Source organism: Dioscorea cayenensis, chromosome 16 (genome assembly GCF_009730915.1).
Source record: "Dioscorea cayenensis subsp. rotundata cultivar TDr96_F1 chromosome 16, TDr96_F1_v2_PseudoChromosome.rev07_lg8_w22 25.fasta, whole genome shotgun sequence".
Lineage (NCBI taxonomy): Eukaryota > Viridiplantae > Streptophyta > Magnoliopsida > Dioscoreales > Dioscoreaceae > Dioscorea > Dioscorea cayenensis.
The window spans coordinates 10,185,988-10,196,991 of record NC_052486.1 but is presented as its reverse complement, the minus strand read 5'-3'; the positions used below and the strand labels follow the sequence as shown (position 1 = coordinate 10,196,991).

General features: G+C 34.1%; 1 protein-coding gene and 1 pseudogene across 1 annotated transcript; one reads left to right on the top strand and one right to left on the bottom strand.

The window, feature by feature from the left end:
• Window positions 1-1,885: 1,885 nt before the first annotated feature.
• LOC120278503 lies at window positions 1,886-3,663 on the top strand (annotated as a pseudogene).
• Window positions 3,664-4,658: 995 nt separating this feature from the next.
• LOC120278502 (4-coumarate--CoA ligase 2-like) lies at window positions 4,659-9,535 on the bottom strand. Its single transcript, XM_039285286.1, is given in 8 exon segments — window positions 4,659-4,751; window positions 4,889-4,945; window positions 4,947-5,012; window positions 5,176-5,278; window positions 5,363-5,576; window positions 8,126-8,186; window positions 8,188-8,327; window positions 8,433-9,535. Coding segments are annotated over 8 exon segments (1,728 nt in total). The 5' UTR covers window positions 9,427-9,535.
• Window positions 9,536-11,004: the final 1,469 nt, after the last annotated feature.

Genomic DNA, 11,004 nt, shown 5'->3' with positions numbered 1-11,004 from the left:
CACCCTTAAGTAGGGAAGTGGGAGAAATAGGAATAGTGACTGTGATGTTCAGTCTACTGAAATTATAGTATTTGCTTATTTTGTGAAGATTCGTGGTGTAGAGCTGAGATATTCTGCTGATTTGCCATGCATCAATTTTGGGAAACCAAAGCGCCCTACCTTTATTCTCATAGAGGTTGGTTGGTTTGTTTATTAGTAGCTTCCTATACCAGTAAAGTTTTCCATAATCTCTGCAGTCATGATTTTGCTGCTACCTTTCAGCTCTGCAGTTTGGTGTCATTGCTAGTCATGTTTTCCATATAGTGCAAATGGTTTAAGGTGAACTTCTCTGACTTGAACGTTGCTGTGCTTATAATTTATGCTTTTACATGTATGTTTTTGCCTCCATTTTGGTTATATTTTATTGATGCTTGTTAGTGAACTTGGAATAAGAAAACTTGGTGGTTTGTTAATGTTCCACTTGTAACTTGCGAGTATTTGATTATCAGAGTAGCTGTAGGTTTTAGTGTTGGTCTAATCTGTTTTAGTGCTTTCATTACATCCATATGCAGGATTTTTTCTTGTGGAACTAGTAAGGATGGAAAGTTGGGCACTTGAGGGCTCTTGAGGTGCTTCCCAAACATATACATATGAAGGTACTCATTCCAAATGTAAATATAGCATACCATGCACAATATTGCCTAAGGTTGAGATGCTTGGCTGGGCTTTTGCTAATCAATATTCCACCGACCATTTTTTGTACAGCCTTCAGTTGGTAATGCAATTAATGATGTTCACAATGTTTCTAGTTCCCAAATTATCGCTGAGATCTCTGACAGAAATTCCCTGCGATGCCAATGACTAACCTGGTGACTATGCAACAATTCCAGTGATGTTTATGTGCCTACAGTTTCTAATGTGACAACTTTGCAAGCTACTGTTGACAGCACTAGGATTGTAGATGTTAAACCAAGAATTTTAGATGATGTGGACAAGATCAAGACCTAGAAATTGGCTGATATCATTGACTCTGGTCACCTCAAAGATTTGCAATTACCCGACTCTATGACAACCACAGCAAAGGTCTATTTGCAATCATATTTGTTCTTTTTGACCTATGTACCTCATTCAATAGCCTGACATGGATTGGAGCCAAATGATGCAAAGTAGCAATTGTACTAGTGATGCATCCTAATGGTGTCCTTTTTCTCTCACACTTATTAGCTATGAATTAGATAAGCAGAACATATATGTCAGAGCAACAATTACTCAGATTCTTTGTCTTTGAAAAGTACAAACAACACTTGTTGTTTTTCTTTAGTTTTTGTTATTTATCTTAGAACCCAATTTGTTTGCTCTCTAGCTTTTCTTTGATCATCTTGATTATAATACGGATTTTCTTCCATGAGACCTCAATGAACAACTTGTGAATAGTAACAGTATATCTAAAATTCTCCTTTTTAATCATTTGCTACCATGAACTTATATATCTATATGATCTAAAAATAAAAACCTGTATAATTTCTTAAAATTTTGGTTAATTATATGCTATTATCATCTTAATAATTAATGTAGCCCTGGATCTAGCTAAGTTTGGCCGGGCTGCCCACCTCAAGTTGAGCTAAAAGAAAATCTTTAAGATTTGTTTGGTTTATGCTTTCATCAATACAGATAATACAAGGTCATTTTTCCATCAATCATCATTGTCAAGTTGGCTAAATAAATTAATAAGAGGCTGATACTTCATAAGTTTGGGATTAATCTAAGCCATAAGTTTGGTTGTTAAGTTAGGAACTTTCATACCTACACTCCTGCAATCCTTATAATTAGTAGTACCAGCCCTGCAAGTCCACATATTTTTAAATTTTTTTTAATAAATACATAAGAATCAACTGGTGACAACAGCATGACTGAAGAATCACAAGTTGTTCAGTTATGGCAACCAACAAATGGTATTGTCATGTCTAATGAAACTGGTGACAACAACATGACTGAAGAATCAACTGGTTGTATAGCTTTGTCAAAGAATGAATTCTATGTTATGACTACCTCTAGGGGAAAGGTTTCTGTGTCAACATGATGACCTTCAAGGTATATATATTAACCCCCTTTCACTCTTCTAATAATATTTTGGAAAGCCACTTTGTAATGTAATTTTGTTGTTTGCATGATTTTCACATTCTGATCCAAGTATGGGTTTTTGCTCAGCCGGAAAATTATAAAAATATGTTGGTGTTTGAGCACACTAAAGTTGAATATTGACCTTGGCTTTGAGAGATGTTGTATGTGTCTCTCTTTATGAATGCCATACTGATACACAACTATAAATCTATGTTCAAGTTTGTTTATGGGTGTATTCTTTCAATTAAGTCAACAATTTTGACTCTTGCAATTTTCAAATCATCATGCATTGTTTCACCTGAATGAGTAAGAGTCTGGAACATGCAGTGCTCAAAAGACCATCGATGATGGGCTTTGTGCAAAAACAGATATTCATCATATTAGAACTAAACTAACAGTTTTTGTCTCTCTGATTTGAATTTGTCATTTTAGTCTTGCTTCAGGTAATGACAGCTTTCATGGCACCACCCCCTGCGGCCACTTATTTGGCATTTCATCCTCAAGATAATAACATTATTGCAATTGGAACGGATGACTCTTCTATTCAAATTTATAATGTCCGAATTGATGAGGTAACTACAGCAGTCTTAACTGAGTATTGTGTGTATTCTTTCATTTGTGTATGTGTACATTTAATTATTCAATCCATTTAAGTAATTGGTAGGTCAATCAGAAGTTTGATGGGGCCAATAAACTTATTCTCGCACTTTGTTTCGAGCTCTTTTTCCCTCCACTTTTTGTTTTCATCGCATGCATGTAGGTTAAAACAAAACTAAAAGGTCACCAGAAGAAAATCACAGGACTTGTATTTTCCGAGATGATGAATGTGCTAGTCTCTTCAAGGGTAGATGCACAAGTATGCACTTCTAAAACCCGCCTTTAATTACTTTGCTTTTGGTTAATCTGATTTTTGGATATTTCTAGAGGCATCCTGCTATAGGATAACTGATATGATGTTATATTAAATGACTGATTAGAACATATTTTTACTTAGACAAGGTGAATATTTCTCTTGACTGGAGGCATACATTCTCCTGTTAATTTTTGGTGTCATTAGCCTTTCACTTCTGAATTGGTGAAATATCTTTTATTCATTTATTTATTTTGAGAGAGTTGTGCTTTTTGTTTCTTTCCTTTAAATAAAAGTTTAATAATTGAATAGTACCATGCATAGAATGCTTTGCTAAAGTTGGGTTTTCAAGCTATGTGAGTGTTCGCATTGGTTTCTAAATTTAATTTTGATGGAGATTAGGTATTAAATCTTGGTTCTTTTGATGAGATTTTGCAATATAAGTGAATGTTCTAATAGATTTGTGGCAGAGATGGGATTTTTAGAGGTTTTTGTGGAAAGAGTAAAAAGATTCTTTGATTTTTAACTATGGACATTGTTCATGCTATGTTGTTCAATTGTTGGGATATTTGTTCATTATTTGATTTTTAGAGGTTTAGCATTTAATTGTTTTTTATTTGATTTTAATTAGAATTATAGTTTTTTATTTGATATTGTTTGTTTTTTTTATGTAGGAGAATTCATGGTTAAAGATCGAAAGAGTCGAAGATTAAGAGGATGCATGCTTTTTACTTTGTTTAATTAAGCAAAAAATTATTTTGTAATAAAACTAGACAAATAGTGTAAAACTCTCTGCATTTTGTTATTAATCAAAATACCACTTGAGCTCATTACTTGTCTATGAAAGTCAATGAATTTAAATTTTGGATATTTTTGAATGTATTTAAAGATTTGTGTTTTTGATTTATAGGTTAAATAAATCTATTTATTATTAGTAAATAAATAAATTAACATACAGTTAACAAATGTAGAGGTGGTTATAACTGCCTCTAAAAGTTTGGGATAAAAAATTATTAGTTATAGAGGCGGTTATAACCGCCTCTAAAACTTTTAGGGAGGGATAAAAATTATTACGATTATAACCGTTTCTAAAACTATATTGGAAAGGTATAAGAAATCATGAGCTATAGAGGTGGTTATAACCTCCCTAAAAACTATTTAAAAAGGGATAAAAAAATTATTAATTATAGAGGCGGTTATAACCGCCTCTAAAACCATTGTGGAGGAATAAAAATTTTTAGCAATAGAGACGTTATAACCACCTCTACACTTGTTATTAAAAACCGCCTCAATATTACCCCTAACGGTTGGTATAAACTGCTCTAAAGTGTAGAAATCGGTCGACACGATGTGCTTAGAGGCGGGTAAAAAAGAATACTATAGCTATAGAGAGCGGTTTAAACCGCCTCATAGGGCTTGAAAAACCGCCTCTAAAACCTTCTTTTGGTGTAGTGCGATATTTTTGTTGGTTTGCAGTCGGTCATGTGACAAATAAATGCTGGCTGACTTTTATTATTTCAGAGTAGAAAAACAATTAAATATTTGAAAGAAACAAATTATCCAGGTCGTTGCATTTCCAATAATATTGGCCCAGAAAACAACATACTTAATAATGATGCATTTAATATTTATGATTATGCATATAAAATACATAAAAAAGAATATTACATCTGAGATTTCACTCACACAATGTCTTTTACATTTTACATTACGTAGAAAACTCGTAAACAAATAGAATATGAGAAGTTCTTGGCTGAGTGAAGATCAGATACTCTCCCCAGCATACAAACACCAAAGTCATCTTCAGTTGAACCCATTTAGGAACAATAAACCAAATTAATTCTTTTTGCATGAGCGGCTAGTTGATTTATATTTAGGTCGCACTTCATTTTGCATGAAAAAGGACAACCAAAAGATAGAAAGAGACATCATCCTTACTTTTCCATTAGGAATTCCAGCTGCCAACTTTGCTCTCAAGTCCTTCCTAAGGATCTTTTCCAGATGGTGCCTTTGGTATGGCCTCTGAGAAGAACACCTTGTGTATCCTCTTGTAGAAAACCACCTGATGTAGCATAGTTCCAATTATCAGTTTGCACACATATGAAATTGTTAGAGATTAATGCAAAAATATATATGTGTCCTACATTGTATTTAAGTCAGAATGGTAGTGTTTGAATATCAATGGGAATTGATTAAGAAGCAATGAAAAGATAAAAAGGTTGCACCTGTTTGGAGATATATTGCTTGATTTGGTCCTCAGTGATTTCTGACCCTTCTGATCTGACCACAAAAGCCACTGGCACCTCCCCAGCAAGTTCATCTTTCATTCTGGATTACATTAAATTATTTCAAATTTTATTCTAAAATAATAAGTTTCCGTTAGCTTATATATTTAAATCCATATTTACTTACGGGACAACTGCAGCGTCGGCAATTTCTGGATAAGTGATAAGCATAGCCTCGAGCTCAGCAGGCGCGACCTGAAAACCTTTGTATTTGATGAGCTCCTTGAGACGGTCCACAATGAAAATCTCATCATCATCATCGACATAACCAATGTCTCCGGTGTGCAACCAGCCTTCCTTGTCTATGGTATTATCTGTTGCTTTAGGATCATTTAGATAGCCTGGCATAGAATTTAAGCATTAGAGTTAGATTAAGAGTTTTTATTATAAATTTTAAATCATTTGGTAAAAATTGAGTTGTTAGGTTTGCTAATGATCTAGTTGATACAATAGAATATTTGAGGAAGATAGCTATAAAAGAAAATCTAGTCACCAAGTGAGATGTTGCCTATTCTTTTGTTAATATAGTCATCTTTTAGACTTTATTATCACCTTGAATGAATTTTGCGAGATTGGAAATGGACAAATATAATTGGAAATTTAAAATATTGATCTACGACTTCAATTATATTTTTCATTTACTAGTCATATGTAAAATAAACTTCATTTATACTTACTTACACAAAATGAAATAGCTTATTAATTAAAATCAACTAAATGTTAACACCAAAAAAAAAAAGGGCGGGGAATAATTCAAGTAGAGATAAGTCCTCTTGGTGTGAGGGGGAGTGGGAATATTTAATGGGCACTCTTCATGAATAAATGGTATTATTCTTTTTTGTAAGCATGGAGTGGGTGGCAGAAGGTTGGGAGTTAGCTCCACTCCACCAAGTCTAGCACCTTAAAAAAGTGAAACCAAAGTCATGATGGTTGCATGAACTAGTGGACTTGTGCATGCGATCTTTATCATGATCAATTAAATTGTGTGCTTTATGCAAGATAAGGTTTTTTTTTATATAGAGATTTTCTTTAATTTTAGTTTTATGATTCATGTCTTAACTTTTTTTTAAAAAAAAATAGTAATGGAATTCACTTAATTTTTATTTTGTCAAAAATAAAATATTTTGCAAAGACTAACTGTTATGCCAACTCATCAAAGTCAAAATTAATTATGCTCATTGGCGATCTTATTTAATTTATGTGATTTAAAATATCAACATCTCTAATTGTTTTTTTCTTTCCTTTTTCAATAAGTCTTATTAAATTGAAAAAAGAACATAGTGGTGGAGAAGGAAAGGAAATTTTAGTTATAAAATCTAGGAGAGACCATTTCAAATTTGAATTTCTTTATATATTATTTAAAATTTTATAGCGAAATATTAGATATATTTATTTTCTATGGCCTCTTCCAGACACAGCCAACCTTTGCCCAAAGTGAGCTTGAAAAAGGCAAAACCTTCTAATCAACTACAGCAAGTCACATCAAACTTAAGACTTCCTTCCCTCACATTTTACCTTTGACTTAGTACAAACCACAGAACATATTTATATAAGTTCTTAACACGTTTGGTACGTTGATGAAATGGTCTCCAATTTTGACCTAAAGGCATGAGGTCATTCCAGTTTTGATGGGTTGGTGTAGACAATTGGGGCAGGGCCTTAAACTTTTGAATTAGTTTGGAAGGCTAGCTGTTCAAAGACATTTCATGCAAGCTCGTTCGGTGCAACTACCATAAGACCATCACTTTCTTGTTCCATAATTAAATGTCAAGCGATGGTGGCTAGATTCTAATCTTATGTTTATCCTACCTAACTTAATTAGATCATTTCCCTTTATTCACACTCAAGCAAAAAAAAATAAAAAAGAAAAAAAGAAAATAATAATAATAATAATAATAATTCAACGGGTGATTACATACATGTATTGTCGTTATGAGATTACTAAGTTAATATATATATATATGAAACAAATATAAATTAGATTAAATTTAATAAATTAATAATTATTTTATAAAATATTTAATTTAAATTTAAAATAATAAAGTAAAAATATGTTTATTTTATTATTATTATTTATTTTTGACAAATACAATAAGCACACTACTGAGTCAAGAGCTCACGCATGGATCGATAATTGATCATCCTGCCCTTACTCTCTCATCTGACGAGTCGAGATTTGAGCTTAAGCCCACACCCACAAATCGGGGACCCGATTGTTATCATTGTGTCTAGTAGAATTTAAATTTTTCTACAATATCAATTTTTCTCAATGTAGCCAATGCTAATGGATTATGAAACAGTTTACGAGATATGTTTATATTTAGGGTATAATCACAATGGTCCTCTACTTTTCACCGCTTTTTCACTCTTTCGAAACTCTGCATCTAATTCCTCTACTCTTAAAAATGGTTCTACTTAATCACTTCTACTCTAAAATGAGCCAATTAATGGTTGTATTTTCAAAAATAGAGGGACTAAACAGGAAGAGATTAAGAATAGAATGACTAATTTGAGTCATTTTTAAGAGTAGAGGAATTAGTGAGACGTATTTTTCAGTAGAGAGATCAAAAGAGGAGAGAAAGTAGAAAGATCAATTCACTTATTATGCCTTATTTTTGAACTCTGAATATTTTTATGAAACTATTCAACTGGTATCATGACAGTTATATTGTATACATGTGTATTATATGTGAATTCAGAAATAACCAAAATAAAGTCATAGAACAGAGATCATAGATGATGAGACGCCAAAAAAAGATGTACCATAACATGTGTAAAATATAATTATTTTTTAAGAGTATTTTTAAAATAATAAAAAATTTTGTCCACAACATAATGCATCAATAAAGAAAAAATAGTATGTAATAAATGAGTGAAAAGAAAAGTATACCTTTCATGATTTGATCACCTCTAATGCAAATCTCTCCCGGCTGATTACGTGGCAAAAGATAAGCCAGTCTCGGGATCAACAATTTTCATCTCGGCATTCCTAACAACAGTTCCACAAGATCCTGATTTTATCTCAAACGGTTCCTTCGCAAAAGCCAAGCACATAGATAGTACTGGGCCAGCTTCAGTCATCCCATAACCCTACATTTGTATCAACTCTAATTAACCAACTAATACAACAATCAAAATTAATCAATTAGTTAATTAATAATAATAATAATAATAATAATAATAATAATAATAACCTGGCCCTAACTTGGCATTTGGTATCTTGGCCCTGAGAGTATCCTGAAGCTCTTTACCCATCGGAGCAGCGCCGGACATGACGGTTCTAATAGAAGACAAATCATAGTCGTCGACGACCGGGCTTTTGGCAATCTCAACTACGATGGGTGGCACAAACGGCGCGATAGTCACCTTATAGTTCTGCACCAGCTCCATCAACTTTATAATATCAAACTTCTTCATTATAAGAATGGCAGCACCAGCTCTCAATCCACAGAGAAGCACAGAGTTGAGAGAGTATATGTGAAACAATGGTAGAACACAAAGGATAACATCTTCACTGTGGAAATAGAGATTAGGGTTATCTCCGTCCACTTGTTGTGCGACGCTAGTGATGAGTCCTTTATGTGTGAGCATGACACCTTTGGGTAACCCGGTGGTGCCGGAGGAGTACGGCAAGGCGACAACGTCGTTGGAATCTATAGTGACTTCTGGTAACTGGTTTTCGTCAGAAGACATGAGGGTGGAGAATGGGATGCAACCGTCAGGGACGGAGTCGTCGATGACGACAACCTTGATGTCGTGATCAGCGAGGAGTGGTTGGAGTTTGGGGACGTAGCATGACTCGGTGATGATGAGACGTGAGGTGGAGGCGAGGGCTTGTTTGAGGATCTCGGCGGGGGTGTAGAAAGGGTTGGCTGTGGTGGAGATGGCGCCAAGATGGGAGGCGGCGAGGAAGGCGAAGGCGAACTCGGGGGTGTTTTGGAGGAGGAGCATTATGACATGGCCTTGGGAGATGCCGAGGTTGTTAAGGCCAACGGCGACCCTGCGGGAGATTAGGTCGACGTCGGCGTAGGTGTAGATTTCGTGAGTGGCTCCATCGATTATGCATGGCCGGGAGGAGAACTGAGAGAGGTTTTCAAAGCAGTATGTGTGGAGTGGAAGATGGTTTGGAATGTAGATGTCCGGCAACTTTGATTGGTATATGATTTCCTTGTCTTCTCCACAAGAACCCATTTTTTTTTTAAGAAATTTTTTTGGCTGAAAAAAGTGAAGAGAAGAGAAGGGAAGAGAAGAGAGGTTACTGATGTTGTGGTTCACTTCCCTGAAGAGAAGAAGTGGGAGGAGGGAAAGTAGATATACTGGTGGGGAGAATGGGGATATGGGAGGAATTAGTGGGTTTGTTTAGGGTGGGCATGGGGAGGGAGTTTTGGTGGGGGTTGGTGAGATGGGTTTGGAGTTTGACTCCTTGCAATATGGCCCATATTAGACCAACTCCCTCCTCTTACCTAACACTCAATTCTTCAGTTTAATGCGCTTAATGTTCTAGGTTAATAACTTAATATATATATAATGATGAGGTTATTATCGTCATTTCACTTATGAAAGGTGGTTTTTTTGCATTAAGTATTGATAAAAATAGGTGGGAAATGTAACAATGCATAAAATAATATGGGAAAAAAAGATATAGTTAAGTTAGACCGGACTTGGTCTGAACCGGTTTGGTTGGACCGGACTTGAACCGTCCACCTACCACACGCCCGAATCCGAACCGGTTCGGTGGAGAATGACCTGGTATGATGTCATCGGTTGTAGGTGAGCTTCGTTGCGCGTCATTGGACGGCACGTTATGGATAAGTAGTGTGGGGGTGATGAATCTTGACCGTTGGATGGTCGTAACAGCATGGTTGATGGGCAACTAAGTGGTGGCTTGATTTAGTGATCACGTGGCGAGTGATGGTTGGATTTCACCTACCACAGTATGCCACGTGGATTTACCAACCGTTTGAAATGTGGCTGGGCATGGCCTCCTAAAAAACAGTGCCTTTTTTATGTGCCTTGATTTATCTTTTTAATTAAATAATTCCTGAATTTTTTTTAATTATTCAGACCAAAAAATAAAAAATAAAAAGCCTTCATAAAATCCGGGTAAAACTAAATTTAATATTTTTCATAAAAATATCTGTTTTCTCATTTTTTATATTTTATAATTAACAATTAGTTCTTCCAATAATATTTTGTTTTGGATAATGACTACAAAATGAGATTGAAAATCTTGTTGCCTTCTTACTGTGACAATGCTGCAACCTTATTTAATATGCAATTTTTTTTAAAATTTCTAAGTTAATATTAAAATATCCTTCTTTTCTTATGATTTCATTGCAATATAAAATGTATAAATTTGTTTGATTGGTTCAACTATTTTATGCTCTATTTAAATAGTAATTGATAGATGGACATGCGTAATGAAAAGACATATGTATTAATGATACAAGCAATCAACTTTGTGCTGTAGAGTGTGACATAGGATAATTTCAGATTATTTTTAGTCAATTTATAGAAGACCATTTCCAATTAAATTCACTTTTGCAGTTTTTGTCATAACAACATGAGCACAATAGAATAATCCAAAATTTTTCCTACCTCCATAATTTTTTTTAAATAATTAATTAAATATAGAGGAGAACCATTAACAGAGATCGACATTAAAAAGTCATATCAATTTTATGTTTTAATGGTTAATGATAAAAAACTGAATTAATACTCCATAATGTCAATAATGATTAGATATGAACTTTATTTAATAACATTATC